The sequence below is a fragment of the Camellia sinensis genome, chromosome 1, assembly GCF_055761805.1.
Source record: "Camellia sinensis isolate YWXY chromosome 1, ASM5576180v1, whole genome shotgun sequence".
In the NCBI taxonomy this organism is placed as follows: Eukaryota; Viridiplantae; Streptophyta; class Magnoliopsida; order Ericales; family Theaceae; genus Camellia; species Camellia sinensis.
Window position 1 is genome coordinate 124,636,957 of NC_138961.1, and position 22,878 is coordinate 124,659,834.

General features: G+C 32.9%; 1 protein-coding gene across 1 annotated transcript; it reads left to right on the forward strand.

Annotated features, from left to right (window-relative positions):
- Positions 1-2,174: 2,174 nt before the first annotated feature.
- LOC114285463 (phospholipase A1-IIgamma-like) lies at positions 2,175-21,948 on the forward strand. The gene is made up of 6 exons (XM_082913633.1): positions 2,175-2,266; positions 17,715-17,956; positions 19,194-19,218; positions 20,382-20,727; positions 21,012-21,126; positions 21,625-21,948. Exons 1-6 carry the CDS (start codon positions 2,175-2,177, stop codon positions 21,861-21,863), a joined length of 1,059 nt encoding a protein of 352 aa, XP_082769759.1. The 3' UTR covers positions 21,864-21,948.
- The last annotated feature ends 930 nt before the right edge of the window (positions 21,949-22,878 follow it).

A 22,878-nucleotide genomic window follows, 5' to 3' on the forward strand; every position in this document is an offset into this window, starting at 1 on the left:
AATTTTTTTATTTTTTATTTTTTATTTTTTTTCATTCTCCTCCAATTACCACCCGCCATGTATACGTGGGGTGATAATTGGAGGGGGTCTCAATCACATCCCTTATGTTGTGTTTGTCCTCAAAAACAAGTTTTATGTACTTTTCTGAAAAGACTTGTTTTTGTACAAGTTTTCAAATATCAAGAATTAAAAAAATATGAATTTTTTATGTTATCTTTTTTTTTTAATTTATTAACAACACAAAAAGTATAATTATAACAATTGATATTTCTTAAAAAATTTACTATCAAATAGTAATTTTAAAAAATTAATTTTTTAAAAATGTAATAATTGTACTACCAAAAAAAAGTTAAATTTCTCAAAAGGAACTATTATTTTGGGACAGAGAGAGTATTTTATTTTCTCATGATTCTTTTCACACATATTCTTTTTTTTTTTTCTAGTGTTTTTATGCTAAGTGTATATAATACTTAAATAAATTGTTTACAATATTAAAATAATTCAGTGCAAAACCAAAGTACGGAATACTTCTAAATATTTGTAAAAAATTCTTTAAAAAATACACTAAATACCAAAAAAATACCAAATATATATATATATAAATTTAGTTCATTTTTCATATTTTTGTATATTTATTAATTTTTTAAAATTTTTTTTATAAATATTTTATTATTTAGATATATCTAAGTAAGGTGCATCTAAAAAAGTAAAAAAATTACTTAAAATTTAAAAAATATTCACTAAAAATAAAAAAATACTAAAAACAAAAAATACAATTTTCAAAAACATGAAATTAAACACATTTTATGACTCATTTTTCCGAATTACAAAATTGGTGAAGTTCAATTTGTAGATTTTTTTTTTGAAAAAATATTTTTACATAAAAAAATGGGTCAATGTAGCAATATGTGTTCATTTTCCCATATCACCTAAGCCTATATAAATGACATGCTGCAATAATTTCTGCTGCATCACTTGTCATTGTCAGGTGAAGTCACATGGTGATGGATCGAACACCAATTTGAAGGGCAAAAATATAATATTACCTGTTTTTTTATTTTATGTATATTATTTTATTATACATTTTTTCGTAAAAAATTAAAAAATTCTTTCCAAACATAGAAGTTTTTTTTTACATCATATTTTAGTTAAAAAGTTAAAAAATTACTAAAAAACATATTCTCAAATGAGGCCAAAGTCAAACTATTAGAACTTATTGATTGTTTACCCTTAAAGGAATAAAATTACATAAAAAAATCTTATTATATAAAATACGTTGTTTTTTGTTGTTGTTGTTGTTGTTAATTTTGTAAATTATAAGGAAAATGATGTTTTCACTTCTAATAGTATGAGATTGAATTGTTAATCCCAATCCCTCATGACAAAACTTATTCCACCCTTTTGAAGATTAGCGATTTTTTAAACCAACTAATATGATTTACATGAGCATTAAGGGGTGTTTATGGGTGGGATGTAAGCATAGGATTGATTCCTATATTTAGTAGAACCTCTAGTTCAACATTTGGTTGGCAAATAACCTCCGTACAAATTGTCCCATTTGAGAAATGTATCCTCTACTTCTGGGATAACTCAATCCTAGGAAAAGAGATGGGACACAGATCAATGGCATGAGAAGGGGTCATTCTATTTGCGCACCACGCATTTTCTCACTATCCACCATTTTTCAATTTTTTTTAATTGCCATTTTGTCCCTTAACAAAATTACCATAGAGGACTTGAATACAATAGTCAACAACATCGACCAATTCACAACTCCTCTTCGTCACCTCTTCCACCAACCCTTCTCATTCCCCTTTGCAACCCCCAACTGTTGTAGGGTGAGAGAGAGAGAGAGAGAGAGAGAGAGAGAGAGAGAGAGAGAAAGAGTGAGAGAGAGAGAGAGAAATCACAGGATAGCGCTACTGCAGCCTGACGACAACAACCCATCCTTGCCTATTTGCAGCGCTGCCACTGATGAGGTCGTGATTGAGAGAGACAAAGATCGCAGATTGTGATCACGATTGTAAGCGAGAAGCAAAGGTAATAACTGACGAGGATAATGGTTGCGGTAATGGTGACAACGATGGGGACTAAGGTTTGTAGTTGGCGAAGATGAGGGTTTTGTATTAATTGATAGGCAAGGGAGGGGTAGTGAGGGTCTCCGAAGAAGAAGAATGAGGAAGAGGATGAGGAAACTGGGGAGGAGGACGATGATGGGAGGGATGGTAGCCGCTGGCGGTGGACGATCAGAGGAGGAAAGAGTTGGGTAAAGTGGTGGACGACAGTTGCAGTGGAGGTAGTTAGGGTTAGGATTTGCTAGAGAAGATAAGGATAATTTGGTATTATTTGAAAATTAGTGGGGTGTGTTGAGACAAAATCAAAATATTCACGTTGTGTGACGTGTGAACTAAGCAAATGGTGTGTAATGAGGCAATTAGTGGTGTGTAAATAGAATTTCCCCATGAGGAGACCTTATTATTAGCTTTCTAAATTACCAAAATAACCCCCAAGTGTACAAATTGTTCCATTTTTGCAATGTATCCTCTTTCTTTTTCTCTTTCTCTTTCTTTGGTTCTTTTTCCCTTTTTTTCACATAAAGGTTTATTTTTTCGCCATTCACAAAATTCAATAAACATGTAAATCTCATATATATATGTATATATATACATTTTTGGTACTCTTAATCTCAAATCGTAGGAATTCCTTTCACATTAAATTTTTATCTCTGTTGATCTAAATTTTTTATATTTTTTATTCCCATTGTATAGTAAACAAATCAAAAAAGACAAAACGGTCTAGCAATTATCCATCTATATAGTTTCACAATCAAACATAAGATTCTATAGAATAAGTCATTATAAGACATTTAATCTAATGAAAAAATAAATATGGAATTAACATCATTACCAACTAAATTATCAAGAGGGTATTTATTTGAAGAATAATATCCTACTGCATTACAATTCCTTCGTATTCTGTCTAACGTACAAACATGGCTATATTATATTACCAAAACTGATACAGACCCCCACTACCCCCACATACACGCGTGAGTCAAAGAGAGGGAAAATAAAAATAAAAATTGGACTAATCAACATTTACTGGGGTGGTGGGGGTCACCCCCAGTGGAGGTCTCACTCATTTTTGATTATTTTACTAATCCAATCCACCACTTGGAGCAAAACAAATATGGCCTAACAATTTAAGTTTTAATATCAAATGATGTTAACAATTTAATATGGTATCATAAAACTTTGTTTAGTTTAGAATTTTCAAAAATAATTTTGAGTTTTTAATCCATTTTTTTTAGTGATTTTCTTAAACATTTTAATCAATTTCTTTTACCTTTTAGATCAACTTAATCTGAATATACATAAAAAGTATAAAATTTGTATAAAAATCTTTAAAAATTCATTAAATACAACAAAATATAAAAATATACTAAAACTTCTCAATTTTTTTAATTTTTAGTTTTGTATTCAATAAATTTTTTAAGAGATCTCGATCGGCCTACCTAATAACTAAGGGTGTAAATTTGGCCTGGTCTAGCTGGCTCGTCTCACCGGGGCTCGAGCTTGGGCCTGCCATTGTTGGGCCATGCGGGTTCCCACTGATATTAGGTTCGGGTCAGGCCAGCTTGCATGGCAAAAATCTAGGCCCAGGCCCAAGCCTAAGCCCATTCAAAATAGGGCTGGGGGTTGGGCCACAAGCCTGGGCTTGGGCTGCAAGTTGAGCTTAGTGGGCCTTTTTTTTTGGCTAAAAATAATTGATAGATATTATATATATAAATTATTTATGAGGGATAAATAAATAAAAGAAAATTTGTACTAAAGTATTTTAGTTATGATTAATAAGATATTTAGTTATTATGACTTATGTTTTTTTTAGTTATAACTAAAAAAAGTATGAAATTATGTAATTTTCTTATTTTGTTATGGCATTATTTTAGTTATGATTCATGAGAGCTATTTGGTTGTGTCTCGTGTGATGTTTAGTTATGACTATTTTTTTTTTTAATACTTATGACCAGGTATCAAGTTATGTCATTTTGTACTTCAGTTATGATTAATTTTCTTTTTAAGTTATGACATTATTTTGATTATAATTGGTGAAATATTTAGTTATGATATGTTATGTTATGTTTTGTAGTTATGACTCAAAAAGTATAAAATTATATAATTTTTTTTTATTTAGATATAAGGCGCGTACATAGTGTTTCCCCGCAAAAAATAAAAAAATAATTGAAATGTAATGAATAATTTTATATATATCAAAATGAAACGAAATATTACAATCATTAAATTAAATAAATAATATTTCATAATAATTTTTATTTCAAAATGAAATAAAATATTACAAAAATTTATATTAGTAAATAAAATAGATAAATATTATTAAAAATTTATTTTTCGAGCCAATTAGGCGAAACTGCAGGCTGGGCTCACTAACCGGGCTGGGCTTCAAAACAGAGGGCCCAGGGTCTCAGGTAGGGCATGGCTCGGGCTTGACCGAACCTAGTTAGGTTGGGCAGTACCAAACTGGGAATCGTCTTCAAATGGGCCACGGGCCAGTGGGCCAAATTGACACCCCTACTGATAACTACTGTAACAAGGGAGAAACCAATTTGGTATTGATGAAGTTGTGCGTACTTTTATTTTTCAAAAGCAACAATTTACAATTTGTTTTTAACCATTTAAAATACCATGATGTATGGATAGATACGAAAACTCTTGTACTATTAATTAGGGGTATTCAAATTATCTACTGAATCGAATGACTAAATTAAATCGACTTCTTGGGTTAGGTTGGGTTGTTTTTGAATTCATCGGTTTGGTTTTAAATCTTCAAATGGTCAAACTAATAGGATTAGGTTGGTTCTTGGTTTAGGATTTACTTAAACCAAACCAACCCGATAACCAAACATATTTATAAATATATATATATTTAAAAAAATTATATTAAAATATTTAGGAACTTTTGCAGCGCTATGCAACTAAAATTCAAATTATTGTCATGGTTGACCATGGCAAGAGATTTCTTGGAATTGCAGTGAGAAACAAAAGTTGAAAAATGTATTGACTAGCAGCTCAATCCAACGAGCTTGCTTCACCCCAGATTTGTAGTCTTCACTGCAAAACATGGGTTATATATATGTCTCAAAGTACATTTTATTGTTAATGATTATTATATATATATATATATATATAATTTACTTACACTATTTTATTTTGATTTTCAAGTTTTAAATAATATTTTTTTATTAATCATAACTAAAATAATGTCATAATTTTAAAAAAAAATCATAACTAAAGTACAAAATGACATAACTTTTTACCTAATCATAACTTAAATAAAAAAAATAAAAAAATAAAAAATTATAACTAAACATCACACAAAACACAACTAAATAGCTCTCATGAATTATAACTAAAACAATACCATAACAAAAGAAGAAAATTACATAATTTCATACTTTTTTTAGTCATAATTAAAAAAACATAAGTCATAATAAAATATCTCATTAATCATGATTAAAATACTTTAGTAAAAATTTTCTTTTATTTTTTTATCCCTCATAAATAATTTATATATATATATATATATATATATATATAATATCTATCAATTATTTTTAGCCAAAAAAAATATAGCGATCTCAGGTTTACCCTTGTTGTACAGTGATCCGGACATGTGTCCGTGGATGTTGGTTGTTGTTTATTATCATGTTTGCATCCTTTGTACTTTGTATATTGAGTATGGGATGTGTTGGGCAGGTTTGTTACAGGTTGGTTGTGTTTGGGAGCCTAGTGTTGCTGCCCAGATTTTTGGTCCTTCGCTCGAGCGAGGAGTCTGTCGCTCGAGCGAGAGTAGTGTTGCCCCGGTTCTGGACCTGAGAGTTGTAGTTTCTGGCTCGAGCGAGCTTTTCGTGGCTCGAGCGGTCTGGGTTTTTCTTCGCTCGATCGAGAACTTCTTGGCTCGAGCGAGAGTTTTCTGTGTCTGGTCGCTCGAGCGACAAATCCTTCGCTCGAGCGAGAGTGTTTTATATCAGTGGACAGCAGCGTCTAAAACATCACTTTTTCACTTCTTTTCTTTGAGCAAACCCTTAATCCGGCACTCTCTCTCTCTAAACTTGCACTCTCTTTAAGATTTGATCTCCCTAAGGTGAGAATCTAGCCTAGGGCCTTTGTTAAAAAGATAGAGGGCGTTGAGAGCTTCGATTCAATCTGAAAAAGTTTGGATTTGGAGCAAGTTGATCTTGGAGTCTTCATCTCCTTTGTGGCTTAAACTTCGAGGTAGGGATATCCTACTCCTCTCTATGGGTTTTGTCTTTAAATTTTGGTATTTTGAGATGTTGGGTTTGGTTTGGTAATTTTGTGAAAGTTTGGGGCTTTTGTGTAATTTTACAAAAGTTGGGGTTTTATTCATAATAAACCTAGATGCATGTTTGGCATAGAAAAATAGAATGATTGTTGAATCATTGATGAAAATGGGACCTAAGGGTTGAAATGGTAATTATGGAAAATGGCCTAATTACATTGTTTAATTAATTGGGATAATTAATTGGTGAGAAATGAGGAAATGAAATGTTGATTGAATATCCATTTGTGCATTTATTTTCTGTTTTAGAAATAACTGCTTTGGGCTATCGGTGGAGGATAGTCGAGATTGTTGTAGACAATGCATGATGATTAGGTAAACGGAAACTAATCAATGGAATGTGTCATGGAACTTGACGGTTGATAGAATACATTAATTGTGTGTATTGTGTGATTGTATATAGAACCAATGTGTTTATATACGTTATGTGTAGAGGAGGAGATAGGGGATGTACTCCGCGGTTTAGGGGAAGATAGGGGATGGACCTCTAAACCGGATAGGTATTTGGAGGAGATAGGGGATGTACTCCGTAGACAGAGCTCATATGCTTGTCTAGAGAAGTGAAGATAGAGCTCATATGCTTATCTTTGTGAAGTGAAGTGTGGATACAGCTTGTATGCTTATCTGTGGATATTGTTGATATACATATCTGTTGTAGAGTGTGGATACAGCTTGTATGCTTATCTGTGGATATTGTTGATATACATATCTGTTGAGAATGTGGATATAGCTTTTATGCTTATCTGAATGTGAGATATAGTTTTTATACATATCTGTGGAAATGATGATAGAGCTAGCATGCTTATCTGTTGAAAAAAGGAAAATGAAAAGTAATTGGGACTTGTAAGTCGTTGACATAAATATGTAATTTATGTGATTGTATCAGTGCTGACCAACTATCAATTGCTAATGTTTTAGTCAATGTCCATGGTTGGTTTAGTGTATTTCTACTGGGCTGTGGCTCACCCTATATGGGAATATCATTTTCAGGTACAGGAAGCATGCCACCTCCAAGGACATAGCTGGGAGGCTAGTGGCGGGCATAGTTTTGTCGTTTTACTATTGATGTATTACATGTAATTTCAAGCCAAGGGCTTAATGTGTAAACGAGTTAGAACTCTTTGTTGTAACCAAGTGTTAACTTGGAAAGCTGTAAGCCCGTAGGGCATTTTGTTATGAGGTTAACATGTAATACTTATGTCTTGGAATTCTAATGAATGAAAGGAATGCGGTTAGTTTATATGTAAATGCATGTCTTATCTGATGGGTTTAATGTTATTATTTCGAGGGCGTTACAAAAAAAGTTCTGCTAAGCTCAGCTTTTGGCTCGAGCCTTGGCCTTGGCCTAGCCCCCAGCCCTACTTTGAGTGGGCTTGGGCTTGGGCCTGGGCCTAGATTTTTGCCATGCGTGTTGGTCCGACTCGACCCTAATATCGGTGGAAACCCGCATGGCCCTACAATGGGCCGGCCCGAGTTAGAGCCCCAGTGAGATGAGCCTGGACCGGGCCAAATTTAAACCCTTAGTTATTAGGTAGGCCGGTCAAGATCTCCTCAAAAATTTATTGAATACAAAACTAAAAATTAAAAAAATTAAAAAATTTTAGTATATTTTGATATTTTGTTGTATTTAATGAATTTTTAAAGATTTTTATACAAATCTTATACTTTTTAAGTATATTTAGATTAAGTTGATCTAAAAGGTAAAAGAAATTGATTAAAATGTTTAAAAAAATAACTAAAAAAAAGGATTAAAAACTCAAAAAATTATTTTTGAAAATTCTAAACTAAACAAAGTTTTATGATACCAAATAAAATTGTTAACCATCATTTCATATTAAAACTTAAATTAGGCCATATTTGTTTTGCTTTAAGTGGTGGATTGGATTAGTAATATAATATGGCCATTTTTGTACATTAGACAGAATAAGAAGGGATTGTAATGCAGTAGAATATTATTCTTCAAATAAATACCCTCTTGATTATTTAGTCGGTAATGGTGTTAATCCCATATTTTTTTTGTCATGAGATTAAATGTCTTATAATGACTTATTCTTTTGAATCTAATGTTTAATTGTGAAACTATATAGATGGATAATTGTTAGACCGTTTTGTCTTTTTGATTTGTTTACCATGCAACGGGAATACAAAATAAAAAAAATTTAGACCAATAAAGATAAAAATTCAGTGTGAAAGGAATTCCTACGATCTGAGATTTAGAGTATCAAAAATGTATATATATATATATATATGAGATTTACATGTTCTTCGAATTTTGTGCATGGAGAAAAATAAATCGTTCTGTGAAAAAAGGGGAAAAAGAACCAAAGAAAGAGAAAGAGAAAGAGAAAGAGAAAGAGGATGCATTGCTCAAATGGGACAATTTGCATATTGCGAGGGGAGAGGGGGTGTTTTGGTAATTTAGAAAGCTAATTATAAGGTCTCCTCATGCCATTGATTTGTGTCCCATCTCTTTTCCTAGGATTGAGCTATCCCTGAAACAGGGGATACATTGCTCAAATGAGACAATTTGTACGGAAGTTATTTGCCAACCAAATGTTGAAGTAGAGGTTCTACTAAGAAAAATAATTGGGACCTCTAATAATGTAATTCTAATAAGTTTTAATGGGAGTGGATTCTATTGTGATATGATATTTTGACCTTGATTTTATTTTTTTTATTTTTTTGACATATCATTAGAACTCAATTAGAATTTTAAAATTAAAAGAATGTATAGAGTCAATCCTATGCTTATGTCCCATCCATAAACACCCCTTAATGTTCGTGTAAATCATATTAGTTGGTAAAAAAAATCGCTAATCTTCAAAAGGGTAGAATGAGTTTTGTCACAGGGGATTGGGATTAACAATTCAATCTCATACTATTAGAAGTGAAAATATCATTTTACTTATAATTTACAAAATTAAAAAAAAAAACATAGTTTATATAATAAGAATTTTTATGTAATTTTATTCCTTTAAGGGTAAACAATCAATATGTTGTAGTAGTTTGACTTAATTTCTATCAAGTTCTATTGAAAATAAGTTCCAAAAAAATTATCGCTAAAAATAATTTTTCGTAACGACTTTTTGCAAATGTTGCTAACAATTGACAATTAGTTCTTTTCTATCATGGTTTTTATAAATTATCGCTAAAACTTATAATAGTGATGTTTTTCTGTGATGAATTTTTTAAACTATTGTTAAAAGTTGAAAAATAGTGACTTTTTTGTAACAATTTTTGAAAACTGTCGCTAAAACTTATAATTATTGATTTTTTGTGATAATTTTCAAACTGTCACTGAAAATTAATAATTTGTAACATTTTCTAATATTGTTTGATGAAAAAAGTCATTAATTATTATAAGATCTACTAAATAATAAATCTACCTATTAAGATCTATACATAAGTCCCCCTTAATTTAATTCCAGTTAATTAATGACTTTATCACAATTTTATCTAAACTACCAATCAAACAAAATGGAAAATGATACAGAGTTCTAAATATGGAGCTCCAATTGAACTCTAGTGATGTGGCAAAAAAAAAAAAAAAAAAAAATTTATAAAAACAAGGCACAAACATCGCATCATGCGTGGGGACAACTCTTTAGAACTCCTTTATAGCTCTATATTTGGAGCTCCAATTTTTTTTTTCCAAACAAAATAACTTTATTATTTATGTTTGTAACCGGGGTGACCTCATACTTCATAAATCGGAATGCCAAAAGTAGCAAGGATATTGTAGCTGCATGAGTTTTTCTTGTTAAAAATAAAACAATAAAATAATAAAGATAAAATTACCACAAAAAAAAAAAACTAAGGTTTGACTCTTTTAACAAAATAAATCCTTAATTTTTAATTTTGTCGATTTAAAATCTAAACTTTTGATTTATGTTCAATTTAAACCATTATTTATTTTCGTTAAGTAAAATCAATAAAAAAAAGAGAGAGTATTTTGTTCATTAAACTCAATAAAAGGGATATTTTAGGCATTTTATGTAAATCTACATTGAGTTTAATAATTAAAATATTTTTTTCCCGTTGATTTTAATTAACCAAAATAAGTGAATGATTTAAGAGGATTTTTTTTTTAAGGTCCCTAATATTAAGATTTTATGGCATTAAGGACACCTAATATTTTCATAATGTCTAAAGTCCCTTAATATTGATCTAGAGAAAATTTGATTTAGAGAATTTCTCTGGACTTTTCAGAGATATTCTCTACAGAGAAATTCTGGAAATTTCTCTAGACTTCCCAAAGAATTTCTCTGTGTTTTGACCAATTTTCTCTAGTATGCTCATAATTTTCTTTGTATTTTTTCTATCAAGCCAGAGAAAATTTAACAACCACCATTTTCATTTTGACCAATTTTCTCTTGATTGTAAGACATTCTGACAACAACAAACCAGAGAAAATTAAACAAATATCATTTTCATTTTGACCAATTTTCTTTGGATTGTAAGATATTCAGACAACAAAAAATCAGAGAAAATTGAACAATCACTATTTTCATTTGCTCATAATTTTCTTTGTGTTTTTGGACGCGAGTGCGTGTTATGAGGTTGGGTTGGCTTGTCTGGTCCAATACTTATCTTTTTGGGCAAAAAACATTTGAATTTATTTTTTAATTTTCGGAAAATAAATTCATACTTATCTTTTTGGGCCAAAAACATTTGAATTTATTTTTTAATTTTTGGAAAATAAATTTTGACCATTTAAATTCAAATTTGGTTGGAAAATTTGCACCTTTCTGTATAGATTTCAAATATGTCCGAATAGATTCAATTCAAAACCCTTACCTGTTTAATTTAAATTCAAACAAATTTGTATCTGCTTAATTTAAACTGAACAGGTACTGTACTTGTTCAGTTCAAATCTAAAAGCCACCATTGCACCTATAAATAGACAAAGTCCCTCATTTGGTTTCTTCACTAAAATCTTCGTCCAAATTCTACCATTGCTCTCTCTGCATTTTGCTGTGTTATTTTCTTGTAAGAAAGAGTATAAACACAAATTGTGTTCGTTATGCGAATAATTTGTAGTGCTGCTATTATTCGTAGTTGATCATTTTATCTTGGGAGATAGACGTCTGCAATCTGAAAGTACCGTGGAGAGAACGAATCTGTCTTATGGACACAGTATTAAACACCGGAATTATAGCGACCCTGGTCTTTTCCCATTTGATTATTGTATCCGGACTTAGGTTCCGTAGATTCTGTCATTGAATATTGGTTGTTGTTGTCCCTTATTTTCTCATTTGGAATTATAGGATGTGTTGGGCAGATTTGTTTCAGGTTGGTTGGGTTTAGAAATCAAGTGTTGCTGTCCAGTATTTTGGATCTTCGCTCGAGCGAGGAGTTTGTCGCTCGAGCGAGCTGTTGTTTTTGGTTCTTCGCTCGAGCCGGGGTTTGGTAGCTCGAGCGAGAGTTTGTGTCTGGTTTGGACCTATAGCTTTGCATTCTTGGCTCGAGCGAGATTTTCTTCGCTCGAGCGAGTGAGTTCGTTCTTCGCTCGAGCATTAGTTCCTTCGCTCGAGCGTGTGTCTGGTTACAGACCTGAGGGTTTGAGTTCTTCGCTCGATCGAGCTTTCTTTCGCTCGAGCGAGCTTTTGGCTTGTTGGCTCGAGCAAGGCTTCCTTGGCTCGAGCGTTGTTTCTCTGTGTCTGGTCGCTCGAGCGACCAAGTCTTCGCTCGAGCGAGCCTGTCCAGTTTATATACGCAACAGCGGGTTTTGATCAGTCTTTTTCATATTCTTTTTGATTCCAAACCCTAGGTCCGACTTCTCTCTCTCTCTATTCACCTTCTCTCTTAGATTTGATCCACTTAGGGTGTGTTTCTACCCTAGATCCTTCATTAAAAAGATAGTGGGAGCCGAGGGCTTTCATTTAATCTGAACATTTGGCGATTTGGAGCACTTTGGTATTTGGGCACTCATCTTTGTCTTTACCTTTTGTGTTGTTTTCTTCGAGGTAGGGATTTCCTACTCCATTTTATAGGTTTTGTCCTAAGTTTTGGTATTTTGATATGTTGGGGATACTTTGGTAAATTTTGGGAAAAACCCTAGTTGTATTATTGAATTAATTTGTATAAGTAATTCATGGAATTGGGGAAATTATTGATTAAATGGCGTAATTGGGTAATTGGTATCATTTGTCTATTGAATTGTTGACATAGTTATTTTCAGTTTAGAAATAACTGTTTTGGGCTATCGGTGGAGGATAGTCGTGATTGTTGTAGACATTGCATGTGGATTAGGAATAACTGAAACTAATCACATAGGTTAAGTCATTAATTTTGACTATTGCATTAATACAGAAAATACTTGTATTGATTGAGCATTGCATTTGCATACATTGTTTTGTGTGGGAGGAGATAGGGGATGTACTCCACGGTTTAGGGGAAGATAGGGGATGGACCTCTAAACCGGATTTTGTTTGGGAGGAGATAGGGGATGGACTCCATTAGCATCACTTTTATGTGTGCTTATTTATATAGAAGTGTTTTATTGATACAGCACTAAAATGTGTATCAATCTGGAAGTATGAAGTGTTTGATTTGAGCTTGAGTCTCATTTGTTGTTGATATTGGAAGGATGTGATTATGATATATGTGATTCACTGTTGTAAGTTTGGCCAGGTTCTGAGCCATGTTGATAAATTGGAAAGTAAAACGTATCATTGATTATTTTGGTTGACCATCTGTTGAATGCTATTGCTTTATTCATTACTTATATGTGGTTTAGTATATTTCTACTGGGCTGTGGCTCACCCTTTATGGGAACATTATTTTCAGGTTCAGGCGATAAACTACCTCCAAGGACTTAGCTTGGGAGGGTTTGGCAACTGGATTGAAGAAGACTACCTTTAGTTAATAGTGTTATTTATTAGTATATGTAAACATTCAAACCTAGGGCTTTTCTTGTATTGAGATTAGAACTCATATTTTTGACTCCAAGTGTTGGCTTGGAAAGATGTAAGCCTGTAGGGCATTTTATTTGATGTTACATGTAATGCTTTATTTAGCAATACTCTGATGAATGAATTAATAAATTGTCTTCTTTAAATAATGCATGTCAATGTTATATTATGGGTTAATTTTGAGGGCGTTACAGGGATGTGGCACAGTCTAATCCAAGACTTCTTCAATTCTTCATGGAAAATATGGAACTAAGAGTAGGGAATGGTAGAAGAGTACAGTTCTGGGTTGATAATTGGTTAGGAGATTCTAGTTTGTGTGCTCAATTTCCTTGATTGTATCAATTGAGTACAGAGAAAGATGTGTCATTGAGTCAGGGTCGGCCCTGAGATTTAGGGGGCCCAAGGCGAACTTCGGAAATGGGGCCTTCTTACATTGAAAAAAAAAAGTTCATGGATAAAACGAAAAGTTACAACTTTTTTATTTGTTTGTAGCCACAAAAAAATTACTTGCACATATAATCATTAAAATTATAAACAAAAATTTACTTTCATATATTAAGATAGGAAGCAATCATTACAAATACTTAAAAAAAATAAAAATCTATTCTTGTTGCTTTTTTTTGAGCCCCATGTTCCATTGGGCCTATAGTATTTGTGCCCTTTTTTTTTTTTATATCTAAAAGACAAAATTATATTTGGGGGCTCTTATTTTCAGTCCAAGTTTGGGGGCCCAAGGTGCAGGCCTCTCTTACCTGCCCTTAGGGCCGACCCTGCATTGAGTGTGTTGATCTCTAGAAAGGTTGGTTCAAATAGGTAGTGTTTTAATTTTAGAAGAAATCTTCATGCTTGGGAGGAAGAAGAAATGGTTCGGCTTACTAACAGGTTAGGTATAAGGCCAAGGTTAAGTCTAGATATTGAGGACCATGTGAGATGGAAGACTGATCAAGTAAGGGGTTTCAAGGTAAGCAATGCATACAAATGGGGTGATATACAATCTGGGCCTACTTTGACAGCAGCTGGTTTGATTTGGAATAATTTTTCTCTACCCAAAGCCAAATTCTTCACTTGGTTGGCATGGAAAGGTAAACTTAAGCCAACAGATTATCTAAATAGAATTGGTGTATTAAGGAGTACTGTGGACTTGTCATGTGTTTTTTGTAAATCAGAAATGGAAGTAGTAAACCATTTGGTGCTGCTGTGTCCATTTGTATGGCAAATTTGGGCATGCATAATTGACTGGTGGGGGCTCTCTTGGGCAACTCCAAGATCTGTTGACTGTTTATTTCAATGGTGGATGAGCTGGAATTTTAGAAAGAAAGAAAGGCAGTTTTGGAGAGCTATCCCCTCAGCTGTGGTATGGTTTGTGTGGAAATGCAGAAATGAGTGTATTTTTTCTGACAAGCAACCAATCCTGGAGGAGTTATGCGAGCTAATTAAAGTTCAATTAGCACTGTGGTTGAAAACATTTGATTGTGGTTGTTCTTATGCTGTTGGTGACATTGTGAGGAATATTCATCTGGTAAGAAAATTTATCTAGTAACTTAGTAACAAAAAATGTGGGACTTCAGGCAACCAAATATTTAGTAGCCAAAACAAGAACTTTTTGCCGACTAAAAATGTGGGACTTTAGGTGACCAAAAGTTTGGTCGCCGAAAATGTACTAATTTAATTTTATGTCCAACCTTTTGACGACTAAAAATTTAGTCGGAAATTGAATACATTTAGCGACTAAAATAATTTTAGTCGCTAATTAGCTTTATCGACAATTCTTCGATGACTACTTCCGCGACCAAATAATTTAGTCGGTGAAATCCTTCGGTGACTAAAAATTAACTTTTGGTGACTAAAAATTTAGTCGTTAAAAGTGAAAATTCTTGTAGTGATTTCGTGAGACGTATAAATGAAAAAAATAATATTGTTATCTATTTTTTATTATAATATATATTTACCTTTGTTTATTCCAATTTCTACTCATTATTTATTTTAATTTTACTCGTTTTAATCTTAGTAAAAAAAAAAGTTAATGTAATTATGCCCAACTTCTAAAATTAACTATATTTTCTTAAACTCAAGGAAAACGAATATAATTTACTACTTTTTTTTTCTATGCATAACTTACAATAATCATGCAAAACGATACCCAATCTATTTAAAATGGCGAGTCCATATATGAAATTCCTTTCCCAATTCATCTTTGAAACCTACAATCTTGATTTAAAAATAAATAAATAAATAAATAACGTTGATCACGAATGAAATTAAAAAAATACAATTTAATATAATTATATTAATCTTTTGTTTTACTAAGGCCAAATTGATCATATTTTTTAGTGTAAAAAGTATGACAAAAATATTTTTTAACAATACTAACGAATGATTGATAAAAATGAGACAAAATATTTATATAGATTAAAATCTTAAAAAAGTACATTCTAATTTAAGAAAAAACACAAAAAGAAAACAAAAAACAAAAACAAAACTTTACCACCACAAGACTTTAAATATAAGGGTAAATTGCAGTAAATTCTCTCAAATTATGACTCATTTATATTTTGCCCCCTTAAATTTCAAAACTCAATAGTTACCCCCTCAAAATATTATCTTATTACAGTTAATCATTTTCGTTATTATTCTGTTTAGAATTATGGAAAATCAGACTATGTATAACATACATGACACATTTATTAAATTTTTAAGGCAATAATGCCCTTATTTGGTGATCATGTTTGCACTTTGCTACTAAAATAAGAAAGAAAAAGTACACATAAAATCACCAGATACAAGTTTTATTATCCTGAAATAATTAATAATGGGTATTGTTGACCTAAAAATTCAATAAAATGTGTCATGTGCTTTACACATGATCTGATTTTTGATAAAATTCTAACAAAAAAGGTTAATTGTAATAAGATAATATTTTGAGTGGTTTAATTGTTGAGTTTTGAAGTTTAGTAGATGAAGTGAAAATGAGTCATAATTTAAGGGAATTTTTTGTAATTTACCCTAAATATAAAAGCTTTTGATGAAACCTCCTATAATGTCACAAAAAAATAATAAAAATAAAGTTTTTTTTTATTATTATTTTATTTAGATAGCTGTTTCAAAGTGAAAACTGTATTTGAATACTATTTGCTTGCAAGCTCCACGAAATATATTCATTTTGTACTGTGTACAGTGTGTATTGTTTGGTGAGTCCAAAAGATTAAACTTGAAGCATCTTTCTACTTTGAAACTTCAACGCATGGACATTTGGTCTTCTCAAATATTTCCCGTTTTTAATTTAATTTAATTTATTACATTTTTATATCTTCAGTTAGATGACAAGATATTATTCTCGGTGACCCGTTTTTGATAAATTAGTAGGAATCAGTCACGTGTATTCATATAGGTACGTTGTAATACAGAAAGACATAAAAAAATGATGACATGTTGTAATGTTATATACGTACTAATTTGTCACTAATTTTTTTTACCTCTAAAGATAAATGTAGCAAAATCTACATTAATAAACAAATGTAGAACATTGCCATTATATTTAATGATAAAAAAAATAGATAACGATTCTCTGCCATTGTTTCTTACAGTGAGTGATGTTAATCTAATGACTTAAATTTAAGATTAAAATAACACTAATATTAAGCACCTTACAATAATGCAATTTTACTTCAACTTTAAACATAAACAGTTGGATAGTAAGTGTAAGACCATTTTAGGGAGATCTATTGCAAAGAATCTAAATCCCAAAAGAAAAAATAGAAAGAAATCTATTGATGTATAACCTTTTCTATATTTTTATTTATTTATTGATAGGCAAAAGTAAGTGATTAGTAGTAAAGTTAGTACCTCGGTAGAGTTGACACTCACACCCATGCATCTTGTAAGAAAATCTTACCTTTCCATTCTAGTGGAACCCAAGGTCTCTCTCTTAAGAGAGACTTGGTGCCAAAGGGCTAGCTAACTAGGTTAGAGCCCTTTGATTTTCTATATTTTTATTTTGTCATCAGAGATAAAATGGATAACCACACGGGTGCGCATATTCCCAAATAAATTTGAACAAGTATGACATAGTCCAGGTCTACCTCAAGTTAATTACCAAACACATTCTTGCGCGTAATTCAAAGAAATCAAACTCATTGCGACTGAGCCAAACAAATTATTGTTCTATTTTTGACTCAAACTATTTATCCAATTGTTGAATGGGTTGAATCATCCAAGCAGCCTCCTTATTGAATACACGAAACGGTCATTTTGACAAGAATCCATTAACCAAACAGTCATGCATTGAGACTAGACTTGCCAAACAGTCAATGCAACCAAACACACTGTACCATGGTACCTCTCAAGCACACTATATAAAGCATGCAACACAAGCACATTGAGTATAACTTTCATATAAACAAACTGATATACAAATTGGTTTAGAGAGAAAAATAGAAACAAGACGGACACCAATAGCAACATTGCTAAAAGATGGAGAGTTCTAAGTGGTGAAGTAAACTGGAAGGGCCTATTGGACCCTCTAGACATTGATCTCTGGCGGTACATCATTCACTATGGAGAAATGACTCAAGTAACTTACGACAACTTCATCTTTGATAAGTTGTCAAAATATGCAGGAAGCAGCCGATATGCAAAGACGGACCTTTTTGCTAAACTGGGTCCAGATCTGTTTTTTTTTTTTTTTTTTTTTTGATCGGCAAATAAATCTTTATTGATGAAAAACATACACGGTATGATAAGATACATCAGTAAAGAGGAGCTTGGAGCTAAGACGAAGCTCCAAGCGCCAGTTGGTGAGGAACCAACAAAAGGAAAGCAAACAATGCTGCCACAACAACCAGCAGAGAAAAAGAAAACAAAAAAACCAAATAGAAGTAGCTGAGGCAACTCCAAACAGCATAATAGCACATAGAAAACAAGCAGAACAACATACAACAACCAGCACAACAGCAACCAATCCAGCATAGCAGAGCAGCACTAGAAGGAGCTGCCTAGCAGCAGACCAACTCAGTTGCAGACCAACAAAAGAGCTACCTAGCAGCATACCACCAAACCCCAGTTGCAGTCCTCACCAGACAGTTGCATTCCACCAAAAATACCCATCAGTTGCATTCCACCATGAAACATCCCACAGAAACCAAAATCTGATATGCACTCAGCATAACAATCAATCAGGGGAATAACTCTGAGAACACACAGAACAATCAACCACCTAAAACATTGACATTCAACCCATACAGCCAGCAAACAAGCAGAACAGCACACAACAACCAGCATAACAGCAACCAATCCAGCATAGCAGCGCAGCACCAGAAGAAGCTTCTTAGCAGCAGACCAACTCAGTTGCAGACTAGCAAAATAGCTACCTAGCAGCATACTATCAAAAACCAGTTGCAGTCCTCGCTAGACGGTTGCATTCCACCAAAAATACCCATCAGTTGCATTCCACCATGAAATATCCCACAGAAACCAAAATCTGATATGCACTCAACATAACACTCAATTAGCAAAATAACTCTGAGAACACACCTACAACACAAACAGAGCTCTATTTCAATGCATTGATAAACAAACCCACTAACATAATAGTCCAGACCATTTAAGCCTTCATTGGAGCATCCAGTAACACACATTGAAGCAGCTGAATCAGACAACCTGAAGCAGATAACCTGAAACAGAATTACAGAGGGCCTGACTAGACAACCTAATCTAATTGAAATTGCAAACAATATCATTAACTGAATAATCAACCTCCAAACTCCATTTTACCCACAGAGCAATATGTACCTTTACTTTATCACAAAAATCATCAAAAATGGGTTATGCCCCTTTGAACCTACATTCATTTCGCAATCTCCATACAAACCATAACATAATAGATGGAACCATCTCCCATAATCTAGAAACCTAATGTTTACTCTTACCAGTAGACCAGCACTGTAAAAGACCATGAACAGATCCAGGAATTGCCCAAACCTGATCACTCCATCTTACCATTTGAGACCAACATTTTCACACCAATGGACAAAACAGGAGCACATGATTCAAGGATTCCACTTAGATTGGCAAAACACACACATATTATCTGTTGATACATGTAGCACTCCAATCCTCTGAAGGAAGATTGCAGTCTTAACTTTGTCTCTCCAAGCCAACCAGCAAAAGAACTGCACTTTTGGCGGGGCTAAACCAACCCATACCCCTTTAGGCACAACCTGACCAGTCCCTATTGTAGCATCCCACCATCTTCTCACAGAAGAGGCTGAAAATAGACCTGAGCTATTTGCTAACCAAGAACAAGAATCAACACAATTAGACCTCACCAATGTAGAGGTTTCCAACAGATCCATCAATCTCTTCAGTTCCTTAACTTCCCATACAAATAACTGTCTTCTAAATTTCAGCTGCCACAGCCCTAGATTTCTCTTCTTAGCACTGATTTGTTGAAGGGTCTCATCTCTCTCAATGGATAGACTACAGAATCTGGGGAATTGAACCTGCAGATCTCTATTGTTAAGCCATTTATCCTGTCAAAACATGATTCTCCCTCCAATTCCAACCTTAATTCTGAAATGATCACCATAGAACTCACCCAATTGCTGATTTACCGAGAGAAGTTTCACAATGTCCAACCAAACTGTGGACATCCCACCTAAGAGACTCAGAGCTGGAAGCCAACCTCCTCAATTCTTACCATACCTTGAACAAAGCACAACTTTCCACAAAGCTATATCTTCATTACCATACCTCCACCACCACTTTAATAACAAACATTCATTTACCTCTCCTAAAGCTCTCACACCCAAACTTCCTTGACTTTTACTCTTTGTGATCTCCTTCCATTTGACCAAGTGCACTTTCCTTTTATTAACATCCCCTTTCCACAGAAAAGATGACTGCAACTTGACTAAGACTTTAACAACACCCTTAGGCATTCTAAAGAGAGAGAGAGAAAATAGATTAGCAAATTAGCAAGGATTGCCTTGATGAAAGTCAACCTCCCAGCATAAGATAGTAACTTCCTCTTCCAAGAGGACAACTTTTTCTTCACCTTCTACACAACTGGGTTCCAAGTACTCTGTTTCCTAGGATTGGCCCCTATTTGTACGCAACATCGTCAACCCAAGTCCCCGATGCATTCATCTTGAAGTCTCTATCAAGGGACGCATGGAGCAAAGAATCAAATTGGATGGGATATGTCGCTGTGGCCACAGACGAAGAGATGGCTAAGCTGGGAAGGAGAGACATTGTGGTTGCCTGGAGAGGAACACACCAGGCCTTGGAATGGGTTAATGATTTGCAAATTCTTCTCGTTTCACCTTCAAAGATACTTGGAGAGCAAGATGATGATACTAAGGTGCATCAGGGATTTCACTCTATCTACACTTCAAATGATCCAAGATCACCATTCACCAAGACTAGTGCTAGAGACCAGGTAATTTTGATAAACTATTTACATATAAGCTTATACTTCTTAAGTAAGGAAAAACATACCCAACCTAAAAAAGTTGATCAAAAAATGAATCATATAAAGTCTAATACTTTGTGTGATGTAAGCACACTGAGAAGATATCTAGTGCACAGCGCTTCATTTTTCAGATAACTTTTTCGGGCTTCCTAACATTATAGTTTAAGAAAAGATAGTATGTAATAATTTCTTAATTTGCAGAACAATGCCAAAACTAATATTGTTGTTTCATCATTTATAATATATTTTAGATTCTTGAAGAGGTCAGAAGGCTTGTTGAAGAATACCAAAATGAAGAAATCAGCATAATTGTAGTTGGTCGCAGTTTGGGTGCAGCAATTGCAACCTTAAATGCATTTGACATAGGTCATGTTTGGTGTAGCTGTTGAAACAGATTATAGATTATAGCGAAACAGATTATAGATTATGACTTTAATCAGAAGCTGTTAATCTGTTTGGTGTAGCTGTTGGATTATAGATTTAAGTTGTTGCGTAGTGTTTGTTAAATAAGCTGTGAAGTAGCTTTTTCAATTAACTTTTATTTTTTATTATTCACTATTTGTTTACATTTCTCATAAATAATAAAAATAATATTCTAAAGTCCATTTGGGTCTTTTTCTATTTTTAAAAAAATAAAAAATAAAAAAATCTAAGATTATAACCGTGAATTAACATGTCCACAACAGAAGCTGATAATCAGAAGCAAGGGGTGAGCAACTTCTCAGAATCAACTTTTTTGACTTAAAATAAGTTGTTAAAATCAGAAGCTGTTTGAAATAAATTTAACCAAACAGTCAAAAATAACTTTTTAAAAGTCAGAAGCCATAAGTTGACTAAAAAAAGCCCTACCAAACACCCCCATAGCTGCCAATGGATTGAACATTCCTAGAAACCAACCAGACAAGGCGTGTCCTGTGACTGCCTTTGTGTTTGCTAGCCCAAGAGTTGGTGATTCAGACTTCAAAAAGGTCTTGTCTGGGCTAAAAAATCTCCGTGTTCTACGTGTTCGTAATGCCCTAGATATTGTTCCAAAGGTTCCATTCATAGGCTACAAAAACGTGGGTGAAAAATTAGCTATTGACACTACGAACTCCATCCTTTAGCAACGTTGCTATTGGTGTCCATATTGTTTTATTTTTTTTCTCTCTCTAAACAATATGTGTATCAGTTTGTTTGTATGAAAGTTATACTGAATGAGCTTGTGCTGCGTGCTTTATATAGTGAGCTTGAGACAGACCATTCTATGCTGTGTTTGGTTGCATTGACTGTTTGGTAAGTCTAATCTTAATGCATGACTGTTTGGTAAATATTCTAATCAAAATGACCATAGTATCCAATAAGGCTGCTTGTATAATTCACCCATGCAAAAATAAGACTTAAAAATTTTGGTCAAAAATGAGAAAATAACTTGTTTGGCTGATTCAAAATGAGTTTTTTGATGTCTCTGAATTACACGCGTGAATTTGCTTGTTGAAATTTTTGTGGAACAAACCCACATTTGATGTATGCATATTCATTCTATCTCTTGACATAATAATATGAAAATGTTATACATGTAGAAATATTTTATATTTTTGTTAATCACTAGAAATAGAGGCATGGTTCACACGTATATTAATATTGAAATCACTACCTTATGTTTAATGATTGGAAAATCTGATCAAGATCTGTTTATAAATATAATTACTTTAAAGGTATATGCTTAATATGCTTAGAAATATAATTTGTTGTTGAGATTCAATGTTTCTATGACAGAAACCCATGTTTTAAGTGAATTTTGACGATGCATTAAATATTTTGGTATTTCTTTTATTTATATATATAAATTATGTATAATTAGCATTGCCCATGCTCTAAAATTATTATCAGTGAGCACGTTTTTTTATGCATTTTTGTATTCAATTTCCAACCATTTATGTGAATGTTAACTTGAAGGGTTTGGCCTGGTGGATAAGATTTAGGATCTGGAGGTTTGTTGTCTCTAAGATCTTAAGTTTGATTACTCTCATCAGCAAAAATTACAAGGGTTATGGATTGGAGGGCATAAATCTTATTTCGAAAGGTTTGTTCGTGCTGTAGGGATTTAAGTACAACATGGCTCAATTACGTGAATGTTCG